Source organism: Oncorhynchus clarkii, chromosome 2 (genome assembly GCF_045791955.1).
Source record: "Oncorhynchus clarkii lewisi isolate Uvic-CL-2024 chromosome 2, UVic_Ocla_1.0, whole genome shotgun sequence".
In the NCBI taxonomy this organism is placed as follows: Eukaryota; Metazoa; Chordata; class Actinopteri; order Salmoniformes; family Salmonidae; genus Oncorhynchus; species Oncorhynchus clarkii.
This window is the reverse complement of record NC_092148.1, coordinates 65,401,601-65,423,976: the sequence shown is the minus strand read 5'-3', so window position 1 is coordinate 65,423,976 and position 22,376 is coordinate 65,401,601. Positions and strand designations below refer to the sequence as shown.

The 22,376-nt window shown below is 44.1% G+C and overlaps 1 protein-coding gene across 2 annotated transcripts in view; it reads left to right on the top strand.

The window, feature by feature from the left end:
* LOC139371985 (RAR-related orphan receptor A, paralog a) overlaps window positions 1-22,376 on the top strand; it is a 288,440-nt gene that overhangs the window by 197,542 nt on the left and 68,522 nt on the right. Inside the window, exon 1 of one of the 2 annotated variants that reach the window (XM_071111976.1) lies at window positions 18,587-18,708. The exons of the other annotated variant lie outside the window; for it this stretch is intronic. Within the exon in view, the coding sequence (XP_070968077.1) occupies window positions 18,678-18,708 (31 nt within the window). The 5' untranslated portion in view covers window positions 18,587-18,677. Of the gene's footprint in view, window positions 1-18,586; window positions 18,709-22,376 lie in introns of those variants that run through there. 2 annotated transcript variants of the gene reach the window in all.

Below are 22,376 nucleotides of genomic sequence, written 5' to 3'. Positions count from 1 at the left end.
TAGAGCTATCTATTTGTCGTTAACCAGGCCAGCATTATTTTTCTCAATTTTTCCTCTCCACTGTATTTTTTCTTCTTCTCCCACACAATATGACAGGTCCTCATTTTTCAGTAAAAGCATTATGTCTGCTATTTTGTAAAATTACAAATAGCCTTTGGAAAATGCACTTTCTTTGCATAAGTTTCTCAGAATGGATTGGGTTCTTTATCACCTTCTGGGTCCACTGTGTGTGTGAAAGGAAGAGAGACATGGGGAGCTGTGGGGGACTGGTAGGGGGTTCCGACAGCGTTTTCTGGGGCTGGAGGACTGTCTTTGTAGGGCTGGGGGGGGCTGTCTTTGTGGGGCTTTAATCTGGTTCCTCTCCAGTGCTGTGTCTTTGTGAGTGCCTGAGCCGGAGCGAGGAGAGGAGAGGAGAAGAGAGGCTTCGTCAGCTCTTCCTCACCCTGTCTCTTTGTGTCTCACCCCAACCTGAAAGGCCCTGTCTTGAAGTCGTGTCAGACCAGAAAACAAGAGTAAGTGACATGTGACAAGGACACAATGCTCGGACGAGCCAGCTAAAATAACTTTCCCCATCTGCTGTGGGCGATTTCTCTTCGGCAGGCTGCCTGCCATCGCAGGTGAGGGGCTGAGGGGTTGCTGAGATGGCATGGCGAGGTGGAGTGGGGTAGGCAGGCTGGCATGGCTGGCAGGGCAGGGCAGGGTAGGGCAGACTGTCACGCAATGACCATGCCACAGAGGCCGGCCTTGCATGAGAGCAGGTTATCTGCCTCATCACTTTCCCAGGGTGCACGTCGTCCAGCCAATACATGACAAGAGTGTCAGCATGTAATGAAAGCTTTGATTCATGGAGGGTGACAGAAGAGGAGGTCATAGAGCTCCTCCGGATATGATCCTGAGTGATGCTGACGGGGAAGCTTTAAGATGGGTGCCATAATTAAATGTCCTTGTGCCATCATTAACTTCGGGAGAAGAGATAGAGTAGAGGCAGGCTACTACACCTCTCCCACTCACAGACCACACACAGGCTAACAATAATAAGGTCTTTCCTGCCTCCATTCTCTATGGAACACCTGGAAAAATATGAAAGTAATTGTAGTACTAAATTGACAATATCCATTTATATGATCAGAAGTATTCTATTGTGAAATTTGCAATTATATATAATAACTATGAAAATGCAGATGCAATGATATCAGGTTTGAATAATGTGGCCCAGAATTAACATATATAATTTAATTCCTGAATTATTCAGATGTAATATTGTTGAATAAACTATGCTGACTAAGATGTTCATTGTCATAGTTGTGATTGTTTATTTAGCAGAAGAAGACCAAAAAAATAACACTGCATAGAAGTAATGGGGATTTGAAGAGGCAATATTATCTGTTTTTATTTTAGGGATCAAACTGCTGCTATTTAAAAGGAAATACACTATAGCATAATGCAATAGGAAGCTGAAATATAGAGCAGACTTTTATTCAGTTAAGACACGGCGATACAGAAAGGCAACACATCTATTGACAAGAAAAACACTCTTTGTGATCTATACATTCTAGTTTGTGTTGATCACATGTGAACATTGTATTGGATTACTTTCATTAGAAATCTGGTGCTATTCTGGTGCTATTAATGTGTTTGGGTGCTTTTATGCAGTGTTGTTAGCCGTGATCATTAAGATTCCACAGATAACTAGCATGTGGATTTCAATGCCTCAGCATTATGAGATCCCAGACATCAAAGGAAGGTTCTTATTCTACTGTGTCTGCGGCAGAGGGGTGAAAAAATGAAAACTATGCGAGAGAGGGAGTCAGTAAAATAAGGGTGGCTGAGAGATGTGTGCTGTATAACCCACCTGTTCATATGCGATGTTATGAAGCGTTGTAATGGGTCGAGGGCACCTCCTGCATAGTTAGCTTCCTGCTAAATTTGTGTCCTCTCTCTGATTAAGTGGCAGTCTCCTTAATGATGCCGTGGCTGACTGCAGGTTTGTTCACTTTAAAGATCAACTTCATTTCTCACCCCGCGGTCATTAAAGTCAGAGTCTGCGTAATTCAAATCAATTCACTAGTGATTATTCGCCTAGAGACAGACTAAAGACAACGCTGCCTGTCTTTGTGTGAGGTTCCTACTTTCACTTTGTTTTATTTTCTCTTTACAGCTAAGGTAACACCTTCAAATATTGATGAACATTAAAGGAATAATAAAAACAAAAAACAAAATGATATGTACTTGAATTCCAAATTTATACCATAAACATATTTTATCTATTATCATATTTTATCCGTCTTTCCTTCCAGTTCTCTGCTGCCAATGACTGGAACGAACTTCAAAAATCACTGAAGCTGGAGACACATATCTCCCTCACTAGCTTTAAGCACCAGCTGTCAGAGCAGCTCACAGATCACTGCACCTCTACATAGCCCATCTGTAAATAGCCCATCCAACTACCTCATCCCCATACTGTATTTATTTATTTATCTTGCTCCTTTGCACCCCAGTATCTCTACTTGCACATTCATCTTCTGCACATCTACCATTCCAGTGTTTAATTGCTACATTGTATTACTTCGCCACCATGGCCTATTTATTGCCTTACCTGCCATCATTTGCACATGCTGTATATATACTTTTTCTACTGTATTATTGGCAGAATGCTTGTTTATTCCATGTGTAACACTGTGTTGTTGTATGTGTCGAACTGCTTTGCTTTATCTTGGCCAGGTCGCAGTTGTAAATGAGAACTTGTTCTCAACTAGCCTACCCGGTTAAATAAAGGTGAAATAAAAATAAATTAAAAGAAAATCTGGTCAAAATAGTTTTCTCCCTCAGACAGAATTGTACCATCAAGTGTTTGCCATTAAGTCTAAGTGAGCAGCTGTACAGAAAGTGTATTGACTATAAGAGTAAGAGAAACATGCTGTTACAGTATAGTGCTTGATTACAGAATCAAGGTCGACTCAGAAGACACATAGCAGCATTATCCTTTAATCCTGTGTTTTGGTTTCAAATAGCCTTTTTTACCTAATCTTCACTAGTAAAATGACAAACATGAATACAGAAGTAGGTGTTTAACTTGCATTACCTGCAGTATTCAGGTCAAAAGCTTATACTGACTTAAAGTGGCTCTATATTATATGAAAGAAGAACAGATGATCATGTGCTTGGCGCTCATAACATTTTGTTGCGCTGATATTACAGAAGACTACCCAGCCTTCTGATGAAATTCCCTCAGGCCTGTGTTGGTTTGGAGGGCACAATATCTCACTTACAAGTATGTCTTCTTTGAGGCACACTCATTCCTTTGTTGTTATGTTGCTGGACCGACTTTCAATTATTATATGATACAAATGAAGATAGAAGTTAAATCACACATTTAACTCAGAAATAACTCATAAATAACCTATTGCTCATATCAAGCCTGATGTCTGTGGATTGTCCTGTATGTACAGCCCAGGCCCAGCTCAGCATGTCTGTCTCTCCGTGCTCTGGGCTGGCGGAGCCCGTGGAAACTTAAAGGTGCTGTGAAAGACTAAAAGTGGGCCAGTGCGCTGACGCCTCCTGTTGACCTACCTTGTTCGTGGGGTCCAGGTACAGAGTAGTGACAGGCCTCCTCCTCTGCGGACCACATTACTAATATGCAAGAATGCAGGAGGAGCACACCCTGTGATGAATCAATCCATCGCACCCATGGCATCCTCATAAGTCAAGTGGTCAGAGCGCACCGACTTAAAGTGCTACTGCTAGATCAGTCGTCCTCCATGGAGAAACTCCAGCAAGGCCCAACAGAAGGGGGAAGACTAAGTGCTGTGTTCATCCATAGCCTGAAGATCTCCCTCCTTCTTAAAAGTTAGTCCCTCTGGTGGGTCGCTGGTTTTATAGAGTGCTGTGAACTTTGGAGAAGTTACTTTCATGCTTGAGCAGAGTTCTTTTTAATAAACACAGAACATTGTTATTTTAAGGCTAAAACAGTTTTCTTCAGAGGTGTTCTGTACAGAGCAGTCACAGGAGCAGGCTTCCCTCATTATTCATCGTTGTGTATCCAGAGAGAAGGGCTTGGTGAATTAAGACAGAAAACCATTAGTGCACTTTCTAATTTACAAGCAGGGATACACATTTTGTTTCACTAAGGAGCTCATTGAATTTCTGTTTGAAACAGAAATATATAGAAACCATTTCTGTGAACATCCTTGTTTGTTGCACTTTTTTTGTTCTTCCCTTCAAGTCAGAAGGTTAACTATTTTAGTTTACATGCCTACCTCCCCCAGAGTTGATGTTGCTCTATATTGGAGATGTTGGGGGAGTGTGTCGGTTTGACACTAGGTAATGCATCACACACTCCAGGGGGTCTCTCTGGTATGTGCCTCAATAATGAAGTTAATTCGTTAACTTCCCCCGCAAAGGCCAAGTTCCCCTGCTGGCCTTTACAACAGCCACCGCTGCTCTTACAAGAGTCACCCCTCAACAACAACAAAATAAACGTAATCATGCCTTTCCCCACGACAGCCCATGAAGAATAAGCAGGTCCATTACCAATCCCTCATGACTGGTTATGGACATAATTATCACAGGGAAAATGACCTGCTCTATTTGGTTTGTCGTGGAAGAGTTGCAGAGGGGTGCAGAGTGCCTAATCACCCTCCACTCTGTCCTGCTGGAGATGGAAAGGCTGGTTTTGGGGAGTCTTGCCAGTTCATTTGAATTCACAGGGTTCCGCCTCCCGCCTAGGCAGGCTAAGCCTCTTGCATGGCTGCAATGCCTCCTATAATCTCTCCTTCTCCCTCTTCTCATGCTGCCTCTCTCTCAAGCCTAATATGGCTTCCCCCTCTATCCCCACAGGCAGCTTTGTGCAAAAGGGACTCGGGACACATGATTGTACAATTTGATGTGTATTCATATTTGTTGGACGTGTTGTCAGTGCTATCGAATATGCTTCTACAGCTCAAAGGCAGCTTTCTTTTCTTTTTGTCATGATCTTCATGAATTTACTGTGCATCTGAAGTGGGCACAATTCTGTTTAATTGATTTACTGATACATTTACTTTTTATATTCTAATAGCAACCTCCTTGTAATCCATAATCAAATACCTTTCACAGAGATGAGTTATTGTTTTGACCCATCGTGATCAAATGAGGAGCCGATCCTATTCTGCATCTTGTAAACACATTTTGTCTCCTTCTCACATTACTCATATTACAAAATAAGAAATGCCCAATGACAAAGGGATCATCCTGGCATCCCAGTTCTATTAAACTGAACAGAGCGATGACAACAACAACAACGTCAAACCACTACAAACTAGCTGCTGGGGGGCATCGGATGTTTTCAATTAGAGGAGTTTACTGCTTATCAAATTGTTTACTGCCAAATGTCTCCATATTCTTTAATACCTGGAAGGGTCCTCATTTAATTTAGAGCAGACATGCACTTCCCTGCACAACATTTTGACATTTCCATAGTTTATTTCCATCATGACGCACATCTTTTCAAGTCCACTGAACCCTCTTCTGTGGTAGATGTCGTAACTCTTCTCGTATCATCCGTATTTAACACATAAGAGCTTTGTGTTGTAAAATCTAAATCAAATTCATGTAATTGACTTACATATATGGAATGTATGATTGTTCTCAGAGATTGGATGAGCATGGAGACCAAATAGCAAATTGTAGCTATACTTTATAAATGATGGTGATAGTACATTTTACATTTGAGTCATTTACATTTGAGTCATTTACATTTGAGTCATTTACATTTGAGTCATTTACATTTGAGTCATTTAGCAGACATTCTTAGTAGACCTAGTACCAGAGGTTGTAGCTGTTTTATTCGCCCACATTATAGTAAATAGACTGTAGTGACTATGTGTATACAGTTATAATGTCAGTTATGGCGTAACCTAATGCACCTCCCCCTGCAGTTGTAGTAATGGTGGACCAGCTCTTACATGTCATTTTACTGAGGCTTTTGTCTTTTTTCTGTGTGGCCTTACTGCTCTATAAATATGGGCTGGGTTTGTGAGCTGGGCTGTGGCTGATACTGGCTTGGCCTGGTGCTCCTCATATGGAGAGCATTGTACAGTCACTAATGGAGAGTCCACTGATCACACTGTCACTGTGAGTCAGTCAGTCAGCAGCCCACCACCACCACTCTCCTCTACAGCCACCTGAGTCAGTCCACACCGCACAGCCCACCATGCTCAATGGAAAGTCCATTATCAATAATGTTTCCACAGCATTTTCTCTAGGTATACATTATACCGTGACACTCCTCCACAGGCATGGCGGCATAGATGTATGTTTCTAAACTCTTCAAACCCCTCTTTAAATGCGCTGCTCCCACCCCACTGAAAGAACCCCAATAGTCTCCTATTTTCCCTGAAATAGATATTCCCTTTGTTGTCTGTGTGATTTATTGAAGTCTTCCCCACAAGTGGAAGCCGCAGGAAATTGCCTGAAATGGCTCTAAATTGGTTTATGATTGTCCCGTATGGGTCGGTGCTGTTATGGTTTGATATTATGCCCTCCACTGCTTGGAATTTATATTAAATTGATCTGTATTGTTTTCATTGGGTGATTGTTGGATCTTGTTAATTCTACTTCAGCTGGGGGCTGGCAATACACACATACACATTCACCTCCACATCGTCCATGTCGCTGTATGGATTATTCACCATTCGTCGTTGTATCTGTATCTCTGATATGTGTTGTAATCCTGGGAGACAGAGGATGATGAGCACTTAGTCCCTATGCTCTCTATGCTCTCTATGCTCTGTGGTGTGGAGTGTTAGGGCAGTGGCGTGGTACTGTTGTAGTTAACATGGGTCAGCTGCGTCCCAAGTCAGCCAGCCCAGACAGGCAGTGAGGGAAGGCGTGGGATGTGGGATGGCTACTGACAGACTGCTAATGAGGCCATTATCGGCTCTTGTCCTCTCCTCCAGGGCACCAGTGGAGGCTCCGAGTCTCCTCTCAATTGAATTCCATCCCACAGGGCTTGTTTACAATAAATACATTTGCTAGAATTAATCACAGAGGAGCGCAAGACACTTGACTGGGCCGGTATTTATGCAGAGAGGCAGTGAGTGTGGACCCACTGCAGTCCGGCTCAGCCCAGGTCACCTCTTGACTGCATCTAGAGCTGGTTATCTGTGGAAAAACGGACACTGACTCTGCACACACATCAAGGAGTCATTGCTAATTTTTACCCCTCTGATTTGGGATAGGTTATATGCAAGACATGATGGGTACTAGTCCATCTCCAGATGGAACTGAATAGAGATCAAAGAGTCACATCACCTGGGATATTTATTGACTATAACCGTGGAGGATATTCAATGTCATAACGTGAAGAGGTGGTATAACACACAAAAGACAGGGTAAACCAATGACATCAGTGTACCATTGCATAGTTCATGGATTACAGACATATCATTGATCTTACATTACATCACCACATTCATATAAAGACATTAACTGTCAGTTGTTTTGTGATTTAAGCAATGTGGTAATGAGTTCAGCAACACCTCAGTATTGGCATACTGTCATTGTGAATGCGCTGTAGTCAGGGGAGCGTTCCATCATTCTGCATACAGAGGAAGTGGCATTTCTGGCAGCAGCTGTCCTCAGAAACACCAGGTATTTCTTGACTTGTAGCTGTAAGTCAGCTGGTCCAGTATGTCTGCTCTTCTCACTGTGCCTAGGATGCAGAAGCTTTATCCAGAAGAAAGCCTGCATTGAGACAGATTATTACAGTATAGTGTGACACTCTCAGGATGCATTGTGGCTAGTATGCTTTGACAGTCAAATCAAATAGAATAGTATGTGTTACATGCTTTGTAAACAACAGGTGTAGACTAACAGTGAAATTCTGATTACGGGCCTTTACCAACAATGCAGTGAGAAGGAAAATAGAGAAGTAATAGAAAAGTAGTAAGGATAACTAGCTATATTCACTAACTAACTATATTCACGGGCTACCAGTACAGAGTTGATAATTTAGGTAGATATGCACACATAACTGGGAATAAAGTAACTAGGCAACAGTATAGATAGTAAACAGTAGCAGCAGTGTACATGATGAGTAAAAAAGGTTTGTGCAAAAAGGGTCAATGCAGATAGTTAAATAGTTAACCACATAGTGTTACGGTACGTGAATGAGGACCCAAAAGCGAATTAACTTAAACAGAGCTTCTTTAATTACCAAACATAGGTAGGCTCAGACGGACCGGCAGATTCCGACAGGACAAGACAAGGTTACAGCAAACATGACGACAGTCTGGTTCAGGCATGAAACACAACAAACAAGAATCCGACAAAGACAGGAGCAGAAACAGAGAGAGATATAGGGACCTAATCAGAGGGAAAAAGGGAACAGGTGGGAAACAGGGTGAATGGGTAGTTAGGAGGAGACAAGGAACAGCTGGGGGAAAGCGGGGGAGAAAAGGTAACCTAATAACGACCAGCAGAGGGAGACAGGGTGAAGGGAAAGGACAGAGACAAGACACAACATGACAGTACATGACAGTACCCCCCCACTCACCGAGCGCCTCCTGGCGCACTCGAGGAGGAAACCTGGCGGCAACGGAGGAAATCCTCGATCAGCGCACGGTCCAGCACGTCCCGAGAGGGAACCCAACTCCTCTCCTCAGGACCGTACCCCTCCCAATCTACGAGGTACTGGTGACCACGGCCCCGAGGACGCATGTCCAAAATTCTACGGACCCTGTAGATGGGTGCGCCCTCGACAAGGATGGGGGGGGGGGGGGAAGACGAGCGGGGGCGCGAAGGACGGGCTTGATGCAGGAGACATGGAAGACCGGGTGGACGCGACGAAGGTATCGCGGAAGAAGAAGTCGAACTGCGACAGGATTAATGACCCGAGAAATACGGAACGGACCAATGAACCGCGGGGTCAACTTGCGAGAAGCCGTCTTAAGGGGAAGGTTCTGAGTGGAGAGCCAAACTCTCTGACCGCGACAATATCTAGGACTCTTAGTTCTACGCTTATTAGCAGCCCTCACAGTCTGCGTCCTATAACGGCAAAGTGCAGACCTGACCCTCTTCCAGGTGCGCTCGCAACGTTGGACAAAAGCCTGAGCGGAGGGGACGCTGGACTCGGCGAACTGAGATGAGAACAGCGGAGGCTGGTACCCGAGGCTACTCTGAAAAGGAGATAGCCCGGTCGCAGACGAAGGAAGCGAGTTGTGGGCGTATTCTGCCCAGGGGAGCTGTTCTGACCAAGACGCAGGGTTACGAAAAGAAAGACTGCGTAAGATGCGACCAATAGTCTGATTGGCCCGTTCTGCTTGACCGTTAGACTGGGGGTGAAAGCCGGAAGAGAGACTGACGGAAGCCCCAATCAAACGGCAAAACTCCCTCCAAAATTGAGACGTGAATTGCGGACCTCTGTCCGAAACGACGTCTGACGGAAGGCCATGAATTCTGAAAACATTCTCGACGATGATTTGTGCCGTCTCTTTAGCAGAAGGAAGCTTAGCAAGGGGAATGAAATGAGCCGCCTTAGAGAACCTATCGACAACCGTAAGAATAACAGTCTTCCCCGCTGACGAAGGCAGTCCGGTGACAAAATCTAAGGCGATGTGAGACCACGGTCGAGAGGGAATAGGAAGCGGCCTGAGACGGCCGGCAGGAGGAGAGTTACCGGACTTAGTCTGCGCGCAGACCGAACAAGCAGCCACGAAACGACGCGTGTCATGCTCCCGGGTGGGCCACCAAAAACGCTGGCGAATGGAAGCAAGCGTACCCCGAACGCCAGGGTGGCCGGCTAACTTGGCAGAGTGAGCCCACTGAAGAACGGCCAGACGAGTAGGAACGGGAACGAAAAGAAGGTTCCTAGGACAAGCGCGCGGCGACGGAGTGTGAGTGAGCGCTTGTTTTACCTGCCTCTCAATTCCCCAGACAGTCAACCCGACAACACGCCCCTCAGGGAGAATCCCCTCGGGGTCAGTGGAGGCTACTGAAGAACTGAAGAGACGAGACAAAGCATCAGGCTTGGTGTTCTTAGAGCCCGGACGATAAGAAATCACGAACTCGAAACGAGCGAAAAACAGCGCCCAACGCGCCTGACGCGCATTAAGTCGTTTGGCAGAACGGATGTACTCAAGGTTCCTATGGTCAGTCCAAACGACAAAAGGAACGGTCGCCCCCTCCAACCACTGTCGCCATTCGCCTAGGGCTAACCGGATGGCGAGCAGTTCGCGGTTATCCACATCATAGTTACGTTCCGACGGCGACAGGCGATGAGAAAAATACGCGCATGGGTGGACCTTGTCGTCAGAGAGGGAGCGCTGAGAAAGAATGGCTCCCACGCCCACCTCTGACGCGTCAACCTCGACAACGAACTGTCTAGAGACGTCAGGTGTAACAAGGATAGGAGCGGATGTAAAACGATTCTTGAGGAGATCAAAAGCTCCCTGGGCGGAAACGGACCACTTAAAGCACGTCTTGACAGAAGTAAGGGCTGTGAGAGGAGCTGCCACCTGACCGAAATTACGGATGAAACGACGATAGAAGTTCGCGAAGCCGAGAAAGCGCTGCAGCTCGACGCGTGACTTAGGGACGGGCCAATCAATGACAGCTTGGACCTTAGCGGGATCCATCTTAATGCCTTCAGCGGAAATAACAGAACCGAGAAATGTGACGGAGGAGGCATGAAAAGTGCACTTCTCAGCCTTCACAAAAAGACAATTCTCTAAAAGGCGCTGGAGGACACGTCGAACGTGCTGAACATGAATCTGGAGTGACGGTGAAAAAATCAGGATATCGTCAAGGTAAACGAAAACAAAGATGTTCAGCATGTCTCTCAGGACATCATTGACTAATGCCTGAAAGACAGCTGGAGCGTTAGCGAGGCCGAAAGGAAGAACCCGGTATTCAAAGTGCCCTAACGGAGTGTTAAACGCCGTCTTCCACTCGTCCCCCTCCCTGATGCGCACGAGATGGTAAGCGTTACGAAGGTCCAACTTAGTGAAAAACCTGGCTCCCTGCAGGATCTCGAAGGCTGAAGACATAAGAGGAAGCGGATAACGATTCTTCACTGTTATGTCATTCAGCCCTCGATAATCTATGCAGGGGCGCAGAGACCCGTCCTTCTTCTTGACAAAAAAAACCCCCGCTCCGGCGGGAGAGGAGGAGGGGACTATGGTACCGGCGTCAAGAGCTACAGACAAATAATCTTCGAGAGCCTTACGTTCGGGAGCCGACAGAGAGTATAGTCTACCCCGGGGGGGGGGTGGTTCCCGGAAGGAGATCAATACTACAATCATACGACCGGTGTGGAGGAAGAGAGGTGGCCCTGGACCGACTGAACACCGTGCGCAGATCGTGATATTCCTCCGGCACCCCTGTCAAATCACCAGGCTCCTCCTGTGAAGAAGAGACAGAGGAAACAGGAGGGATAGCAGACATTAAACATTTCACATGACAAGAGACGTTCCAGGAGAGGATAGAATTACTAGACCAATTAATGGAAGGATTATGACAAACTAGCCAGGGATGGCCCAAAACAACAGGTGTAAAAGGTGAACGAAAAATTAAAAAAGAAATGGTTTCACTATGATTACCAGAAACAGTGAGGGTTAAAGGTAGCGTCTCACGCTGAATCCTGGGGAGAGGACTACCATCCAGGGCGAACAAGGCCGTGGGCTCCTTTAACTGTCTGAGAGGAATGTCATGTTCCCGAGCCCAGGTCTCGTCCATAAAACAGCCCTCCGCCCCAGAGTCTATTAAGGCACTGCAGGAAGCTGACGAACCGGTCCAGCGTAGATGGACCGACAAGGTAGTGCAGGATCTTGAAGGAGAGACAGGAGTAGTAGCGCTCACCAGTAGCCCTCCGCTTACTGACGAGCTCTGGCCTTTTACTGGACATGAAGTGACAAAATGACCAGCGGAACCGCAATAGAGACAGAGGCGGTTGGTGATTCTCCGTTCCCTCTCCTTAGTCGAGATGCGGATACCTCCCAGCTGCATGGGCTCAGCACCCGAGCCGGCAGAGGAAGATGGTAGTGATGCGGAGAGGGGGGCGACGGAGAGCGCGAGCTCCTTTCCACGAGCTCGGTGACGAAGATCAACCCGTCGCTCAATGCGAATAGCGAGTTCAATCAAGGAATCCACGCTGGAAGGAACCTCCCGGGAGAGAATCTCATCCTTTACCTCTGCGCGGAGACCCTCCAGAAGACGAGCGAGCAAGGCCGGCTCGTTCCAGCCACTGGAGACAGCAAGAGTGCGAAACTCAATAGAGTAGTCTGTTATGGATCGATTGCCTTGACATAGGGAAGACAGGGCCCTGGAAGCCTCCTCCCCAAAAACAGATCGATCAAAAACCCGTATCATCTCCTCCTTAAAGTCCTGATACTGGTTAGTACACTCAGCCCTTGCCTCCCAGATTGCCGTGCCCCACTCACGAGCCCGTCCAATAAGGAGAGATATGACGTAGGCGACACGAGCAGTGCTCCTGGAGTAAGTGTTGGGCTGGAGAGAAAACACAATATCACACTGGGTGAGGAACGAGCGGCATTCAGTGGGCTCCCCAGAGTAACACGGCGGGTTATTGATTCTGGGCTCCGGAGATTCGAAAGCCCTGGAAGTGGCCGGTGGATCGAGGCGGAGATGGTGAACCTGTTCTGTGAGGTTGGAGACTTGGGTGGCCAGGGTCTCAACGGCATGTCGAGCAGCAGACACTTCCTGCTCGTGTCTGCCTAGCATCGCTCCCTGGATCCCGACGGCTGAGTGGAGAGGATCCGAAGTCGCTGGGTCCATTCTTGGTCGGATTCTTCTGTTACGGTACGTGAATGAGGACCCAAAAGCGAATTAACTTAAACAGAGCTTCTTTAATTACCAAACATAGGTAGGCTCAGACGGACCGGCAGATTCCGACAGGACAAGACAAGGTTACAGCAAACATGACGACAGTCTGGTTCAGGCATGAAACACAACAAACAAGAATCCGACAAAGACAGGAGCAGAAACAGAGAGAGATATAGGGACCTAATCAGAGGGAAAAAGGGAACAGGTGGGAAACAGGGTGAATGGGTAGTTAGGAGGAGACAAGGAACAGCTGGGGGAAAGCGGGGGAGAAAAGGTAACCTAATAACGACCAGCAGAGGGAGACAGGGTGAAGGGAAAGGACAGAGACAAGACACAACATGACAGTACATGACACATAGCTGCCCAGACTAACTACAGTGCCCTCTGTAATTATTGGGACAGTAAAACATGGTGTCTTCTTTTGGCTCTATACTTCAACAGTTTGAGTTTGAAATCAAACATTGACAATGAGGGTATTTGTATCCATATCGGGTGGACCGTTTAGAAATTACAACACTTTTGTACAAAGTCCCCCCCCCCATTTTACGGGCGCAAAAGTTTTGGTACAAATTCACTTATACGTATGTGTATTAAAGCAATAAAAAGTTAAGTATTTGATCTCAAATTCACAGCACACAATGACTACATCAAGCTTATGACTCTAAACATTTATTGGATGCATTTTCTGTTTGTTTTGGTTGTGTTTCAGAATTTTGTGCCCAATAGAAATTAATGGTAAATAATGTATTGCGTCATTTTTATTGTAAATAAGAATAGAATATGTTTCTAAACACTTCTAGATGAATGTAGATGCTACCATGATTACAGATAATCCTGAATGAATCGTTAATAAGGATGAGTGAGAAAGTTAAACACAAAAATATCCTACCTCCCCTCCAAATGCTAACCTCCCCTGTTATTGTAATGGTGAGAGGTTAGCATGTCTTGGGATTATGATATGTGTGCGTCTAACTTTCTCACTCATCATTATTCGCGATTCATTCAGGATTACCCGTAATGATGGTAGAATCCACATTAATGTACAGTACGTCACACAGCTTAGTAGCTAATGAGGCAATGCAAGCAGGACACAGAGGAGTAAGTTTCTCACATTCCCATGTGCTACATTCACCTCTCAAATTTACTCAACAGCGACACCGGCATTGAGCTGAGCACAACTGTAGATCTGAGTCACTAGGCACCACTGTAAAGGATGTCACTCTGCTTGCTTAGCGAATACCACTTTCTCACGATTCAGCCCATACCTGGCGCAAACTCGGGACCTCTTAGCCGATCGTGCCACCTCAATAGGTAGCTAATGAGGCGACGCAAGCGGGACACTTAAGGCTGAGAGAAAGTTTCACACATCCCCATGTGCTACATACAGAGTATAGAGCCAAAATAATAAAAAATGCTTCACAGTTTTATGGCTTGGGGGTAGAATCTAGTCAGGGTCCTGTTGGTTCCATACTTGGTGCATCGGTGTCGCTTGCTGTGAGGTAGCAGAGAGAACAGTCTACGACTTGGGAGGTTGGAGTCTGACAATTTTTAGGGCCTTCCCCTGACACTGCCTGGTGTAGAGGTCCTGGATGGCAGGGAGCTGAACTCCAGTGATGTACTTGGCTGTACATACTACACTCTGCAGCGCCTTGCGGTCAGATGCCAAGCAGTTGCCATACAAGGCAGTAATGCAGCCAGTAAAGGCGCTCTTAATGGTACAACTGTATAACTTTTTGAGGATCCGAGGGCCAATGACAAATCTTTACTGCCTCCTGAGAAGGAAGAGGCGTTGTCTTACCCTCTTCAAGTCTGTGTTGGTGTGTGTGGACCATGATAGATCCTTAGTGATGTGGACACCGAGGAACTTGAAGCTCTCGACCTGCTCCGCTATGCTAGCGTCCCACCTCGACAACAGCCAGTGAAATTGCAGGGCGACAAATTCAAAGCAACAGAAATCCCATAATTAAAATTCCTCAAACATACAAGTATTATCCACCATTTTAAAGGTAAACTTCTTGTAAATCCAACCACAGTGTCCGATTTCAAAAAGGATTTACTGCGAAAGCATACCATGTGATTATGTTAGGTCAGCACCTAGTCACAGAAAACCATGCAGCCATTTTCCAGCCAAGGAGAGGGCTCAAAAGTCTGACATAGCGATTAAATTAATCACTAAACTTTTATGATCTTCATCAGATGGCACTCATAGGACTTCATGTTACACAATACATGTATGTTTTGTTCGATAACAAACATCCGGTGAAAGTGCAGTGAGCCACATCAAATTACAGAAATACTCATCATAAACATTGATAAACGATACAAGTGTTAAACATACAAATAAAGATAAACTTCTCCTTAATGCAACCGCTGTGTCAGATTTCAAAATGGCTTTACGGAGAAAGCACACTTTGCGATTATGTTAGGTCAGCACCTAGCCACAGAAACCCATACAGCCATTTACCAGCCAAGGAGAGTGTCACAAAAGTCAGAAATAGCATTAACAATTTACCTTTGATGATCTTCATCTGGTGGTACCCTCACAAATCTGGAATTACAGTACACAATCAATTGATATCTACGGCTCCTGAAAGCATGCAGTTATTTGCTGTATAACTCATATGATAGAGCTAAATGCAATACCTTGTCAGTTGTGTAACTGAATCTTCCACATTTAACCCAACCCCTCTGAATCAGAGAGGTGCAGGGTTCTGCCATAATTGACATCCACGGCACCCAGGGAGGGGTGAGTTAGCTGCCTTGCTCAGAATGACAGATTTTTACCTTGTCAGCTCAGGGATTCGATCCAGCAACCTTTCAGTTACTGGCCCAGCGCTCTAACCACTAGGCTACCTGCTGCCACTGTGCAAATGTACTCAATTATTTTGCATGGAATAATCAGACATTTGTAGTTGTGAGTATGCTCTTCGAGAGATGATAATATTACAGCCAAATAGGGTCTTATCGTCGATGTTGATCAGGCCTACCACCGTGGTGTCGTCAGCAAACTTAATGATGGTGTTGTAGTCATGCACGGCCACAATGTTGTGTGGGTGAACAGGGAGTACAGGAGAGGACTAAGCATTCACCCCTGAGGGGCCCCCATGTGGAAGGCCAGCAAAGGCGGATGGGTTTTAGCCTACCCTCGCCACCTGGGAGCGGCCCATCAGGAAGTCCCGAATCCAATTGTGGAGAGAGGAGTTCAGTTCCAGGGTCCTTAACTAAGTGATGAGCTTGGAGGGCACTATGGTGTTAAATGCTGAGCTGAAGTCAATGCACAGCATTCTCACATAGGTGTTCCTCTTGTCCAGGTGGGAGAGGGCAGTGTGGTGTGCAATAGAGATTACATAATCTGTGGGTCTGTTGAGGCGGTATGCCTCCAGGGATGGGATGATGGTGTTGATGTGAGCCATGACCAGCCATTTAAAGCATTTCATGGCTACAAATGTGAGTGCTACGGAGCGATAGTCATTTAGACAGGTTACATTGGCATTCTTGGGCACAGGGACTATGTTGGTCTGCTTGAAACATGTAGATATGACATGCTTGGTCAGGGAGAGGTTGAAAATGTCTGTGAACACACTTGCCAACTTGGTAATCAGTCTGGCCCTACGGCCTTGTGAATGTTAAACTGTTTAATTAAAGGTCTTACTCACATCGGGTACGGAGAGAGTGATCACACAGTCATCTGAAACAGCTCGTGCTCTCATGCATGGTTCAGTGTTGCTTGTCTTGAAGAGAGCATAGAAGGCATTTAGCTTGTCTGATCCTTATTGTGTCAATGATGCCTGGTGGGTGCTTTCACACATTGTCCTCAACCAAGGTTTTACAAAAGTCATACAGATTCACGCACAGTAAACATACAGACACAATGCACACAAACAAACTCGACTCTATCCTTCCCACTCTCTCTTTCACACACAGACAGTGTAGTGTAGTGTAGATGTTCCTTTCCTCAGAGATAAGCAGCCTTTAGACTAAACTGTTATTATCTGCAGTCATCTGAAAGTCTGGGAAGAAAGTGCAGAGCAGAGTGCAGCCAGGAGAAAGTGTATGTGATGTCACAGTGGGGCCTGGCCACCCAGGGGCCAAAGCCATGCTGTTTTATAAACAAGGACCTCACAACAACAGCAGTGAGATGGCTCTTGATTTTAGACTTACTGATACTGTAGAAACTAGTAGCACACAGCCAAGGCAACCACACCACAGTGTTTTCTGTGCTGAAAGTGACAGTTTAACCTGGCTCTGCGTGGGCCAGCAGACTGACTTATATAGAGAGCAACACAGGGTATTGTGGTTATCCAACCTGAGAGACACTAGGTTTCAGTGTGACGGGGGAATTAAATGTGTTTACCACCTCATCACGTTCACTCGTTTGTAACCATGACACGCTTCATTTGATGATATCTACAGCTGAATTATATTTTGTTCATTAGATTGTGTGCAGTGACAGACCCGTGTTGACATAACATGAGCTAATGTGTTTATAGTTTCTCTAATGGATCATGTAGAGGTCATAATGAAACACGTTAATTTGCTAGATTTATGGCGTCATGGGCAGGAGGTTCATTTGCATACTTGATGTATCATAGGTCGTGATCCCTACTGTATACACAGTATACCCTTCCTGCAGCAGTACCAATAGGACAAGTTGGCTGTAGACATATACACATAGAACATTAGAGGGATGTTTGCCAAATAATAACTGGGCATGTCAAAAATTGCAAATTAATTTGGTAAAACTGCCAGTCCAAACTATTAGCATGAAAGATGTCTAAATAATGCAATGAAGTATTTTGAATATTTCTTGAGAAGGGATGATATGGAAATTCAAAATGAACCCGGTTGGTTATTGGCCAGAGCCGGATGGCACTATGAACAGAATATTGTGTCAGATAGTGCCAGCTGGTAAGGAGTCTGAACAGATTATCAGAGGAGCGAGAGAGAGAGAGAGAGGGCAAGAGAGAGAGAGGGTGAGAGGGGGTGAGAGGGAGAGGGTGAGAGAAAACAATAGAGAGAAACTCATCCACTAGTCACTGTGGGGTGGAGGGGATGAGCCAAACCCTTTCGTCACTATCTCCCCTTTCTCACCTGCCAGAGCTTGCGTGTGTGAGCCGTGGGAGAGGGGGAGAGGAGGTGAGAGGTGTGTGAGTCCTGTGGAGAGGTCAGGGGATGGGCTGAACCTCCACTCATCCGTCCTCCACTCGTCCGTCTGGGCTCTGTAAGGCTCTGCTCTGCAGGTAGACATCTGGAGGCAGAATGAGTAGTACCATCTAGAGAAGATGAAGAGAGGACTTCTGTTATCACTGAGCCACAGAGAATTAGACAGCCTCTCTAGATTATATCCCTTTTGCTCTCTGTTTTCTATATTATCTCCTTCCCTCATTCTCATTGAATGTATTCGTCTACTTATTTTATCTTCCCTTTTCTCTCTATTCGAGTCTCTATTGAACTTTTTTATTCTCTTTTCTTAGTTTTCCTATTTTCCTTACATTATGAAAGCAAAAAAGGGAATGGAGTTTTTGTTTCTGGCAGAGAAATTGTTATGACTTTATGCTGGCACTAAATGATAAGCAAGACAAGATAGTGAAAGTGTGCTGTGTCTAGCGAGCCCTCAGACAAGCCTTAGCAATGCAAACAGAGCCTGAGCTCTCAGCGCCCCCACTGGCTGCTTGCTTTGCCAATCAAAGGCAGGGGGTGGGAACAGGCGGACATGAGTGCTGATGTCACAGTCACATGGATTCTCGTGTGTTCATGCTCGGAGGCTGAGAGACAGAGCTGTGCTGGCCAGCTGCTGCTGAGACAGCAGTGGAGGGCTTTGCGCTGGTGATAGTGCTCTCTTATGGACTCGGAGCTTAATGATGTATTTTGTGATTTCAGCTATGAAAGGTAAGAGCAGAATGCATGCATGCTGTTTCCACGGTGCAATAGGCAGCTAGAGTAACAAGTAGGGAAGTGAAGCTTCTCTCTATTCACTGCCTGCCAACTCTCCATTTCAGTTTCCTGCAAAAAGAGAGAGAGAGAGAGACTGCCTCAGAATGTGTTTATTACTAGGGAATTAAGCTGTGGAAAAAAAATCTATTCTGGGAGGAAACCAAGTTAGAAATTCAAAACAGATGATAAGACGTGTGTGTTGGGATGTTTTTCTTAAGTGGATAGGACTGTTACTCTCATGGTATCTGTTATGTGTGCTTTCTCTGTGCTGGTGTGTGTTTAATAAATTAGAGTCAGTGTGGTCATACTATAGCACTGATCTCTTTCTGATGAGAAATACAGCCCTCCAGCTCTTGCGACAAATCCAAGTTTTGAAGGGTAGACATAGGGGGGTGGACGAGGGGTGGGGATGGACGGGACATGGGGGTTTCAGGGGGGTTCAGGGGTCCCTTTAGCAATTCTTTATCCTTGGGTATTAATTCTGTTCCATTCCAGAGGACGTGTTTGTCTGTTCGGAGGGTAGAGTTGCATGGCAGACTGGTAGTGTTGAACGTGGCTTGCAGACGGGGCGACAAGGCACTGGCTGGCGCAACTGGCAGACTAGGATTCTTTGAGTTGATACTGCTGTGTTTCTTGTGTTCCAGTGACCTATTTTTTGGGAGTTGGGTATACAAGCATGGCCATGGGAGCAAGGCTGGGTCCTCCTCCCAGTCTCAGTGTCGTGATCCTGCATGCTTAATCCCAGTTCTCCCACCCCCACCATCATACAGTCACACACACAAACTCATGTATGCATGCACAAATACACATGCTGGCACACACACCATCACCTTGTGGGTCACGAACAATGCATTCACATCCATTCTCACACACACACACACACACACACACACACACACACACACACACACACACACACACACACACACATTCTTGCATATACACATATGCATACCCAAGCATTACGTGCTTTTACACATACACGCAAACACACAGAAAATAGTCACTGTGAAGCTCAGGCAGCTGTCATTGTGTGTTAGATGCTACAGTACATCCTCACCAATCACTGCATTTCTAATACATATATTGTGTGGAAACATTTTAGCATTTTCCACTACATTCTAATTTAAAAAAAAGAAATTACACTGATACTTGACAATTCTGAGAGTATGATCTTGACCTCTCTTTCCCGAGAGGGACAGTTGTGTGAAGTTTTGACCGCGCACTTGATCACAATGTGTGAAATTCCTGTGATAGAGTGAGATTACGTAGTTGACAGAGATGTGTGAAATTGTGGGAGAATGACATTTTGTGACACTGAGGCAGATTTGAAAGATCAGCCCTCTAACCCAATACCCTTTTATATAGACTTATTTTTAATATGGAAAATGTAGAAATATATTTCTTTATTGGTGTAGCTGTGCAAAATCAAATACATGTTTTACCCTTTCCAGTTTTTATTCCAGATGCAATTTCCGTTATTTTTCAAGATGTGTTTATTACTGTTTAAGGGTAGGTCTGCATTCAATCAATATCTATTTATTACTGTTTAAGGGTAGGTCTGCATTCAATCAATATCTATTTATTACTGTTTAAGGGTAGGTTTACATTCAATCAATATCTATTTATTACTGTGTAAGGGTAGGTCTGCATTCAATCAATGTGTATTTATTACTATATAGGGTAGGTCTGTATTCAATCAATATCTATTTATTACTGTATAAGGGTAGGTCTGTATTCAATCAATATCTATTTATTACTGTTTAAGGGTAGGTCTGTATTCAATCAATGTGTATTTATTACTGTTTAAGGGTAGGTCTGTATTCAATCAAGATGTATTTATTACTGTTTAAGGGTAGGTCTGTATTCAATCAAGATGTGTTTATTACTGTTTAAGGGTAGGTCTATATTCAATCAATATCTATTTATTACTGTTTAAGGGTAGGTCTGCATTCAATCGAGATGTATTTATTACTGTTTAAGGGTAGGTCTGCGTTCAATCAATATGTATTTATTACTGTTTAAGGGTAGGTCTGCATTCAATCAAGATCTATTTATTACTGTTTAAGGGTAGGTCTGCATTCAATCGAGATGTATTTATTACTGTTTAAGGGTAGGTCTGCATTCAATCAAGATGTATTTATTACTGTATAAGGGTAGGTCTGCATTCAATCGAGATGTATTTATTAATGTTTAAGGGTAGGTCTGCATTCAATCAATGTGTATTTATTACTATATAGGGTAGGTCTGCATTCAATCAAGATGTATTTATTAATGTTTAAGGGTAGGTCTGCATTCAATCAATGTGTATTTATTACTATATAGGGTAGGTCTGCATTCAATCAAGATGTATTTATTACTGTATAAGGGTAGGTCTGCATTCAATCAATGTGTATTTATTACTATATAGGGTAGGTCTGCATTCAATCAAGATGTATTTATTACTGTATAAGGGTAGGTCTGCATTCAATCAAGATGTATTTATTACTGTATAAGGGTAGGTCTGTATTCAATCAAGATGTATTTATTACTGTATAAGGGTAGGTCTGTATTCAATCAAGATCTATTTACTACTGTATAAGGGTAGGTCTGTATTCAATCAAGATGTATTTATTACTGTTTAGGGGTAGGTCTGCATTCAATCAATGTGTATTTATTACTATATAGGGTAGGTCTGCATTCAATCAAGATGTATTTATTACTGTATAAGGGTAGGTCTGTATTCAATCAAGATGTATTTATTACTGTTTAAGGGTAGGTCTGCATTCAATCAAGATGTATTTATTACTGTTTAAGGGTAGGTCTGCATTCAATCAAGATGTATTTATTACTGTTTAAGGGTAGGTCTGTATTCAATCAATATGTATTTATTACTGTTTAAGGGTAGGTCTGCATTCAATCAAGATGTATTTATTACTGTTTAAGGGTAGGTCTGCATTCAATCAAGATGTATTTATTACTGTTTAAGGGTAGGTCTGCATTCAATCAAGATGTATTTATTACTGTATAAGGGTAGGTCTGCATTCAATCAATGTGTATTTATTACTATATAGGGTAGGTCTGCATTCAATCAAGATGTATTTATTACTGTATAAGGGTAGGTCTGCATTCAATCAAGATGTATTTATTACTGTATAAGGGTAGGTCTGTATTCAATCAAGATGTATTTATTACTGTATAAGGGTAGGTCTGTATTCAATCAAGATCTATTTACTACTGTATAAGGGTAGGTCTGTATTCAATCAAGATGTATTTATTACTGTTTAGGGGTAGGTCTGCATTCAATCAATGTGTATTTATTACTATATAGGGTAGGTCTGCATTCAATCAAGATGTATTTATTACTGTATAAGGGTAGGTCTGTATTCAATCAAGATGTATTTATTACTGTTTAAGGGTAGGTCTGCATTCAATCAAGATGTATTTATTACTGTTTAAGGGTAGGTCTGCATTCAATCAAGATGTATTTATTACTGTTTAAGGGTAGGTCTGTATTCAATCAAGATGTATTTATTACTGTTTAGGGGTAAATCTGCATTCAATCAATGTGTATTTATTACTATATAGGGTAGGTCTGCATTCAATCAAGATGTATTTATTACTGTATAAGGGTAGGTCTGCAT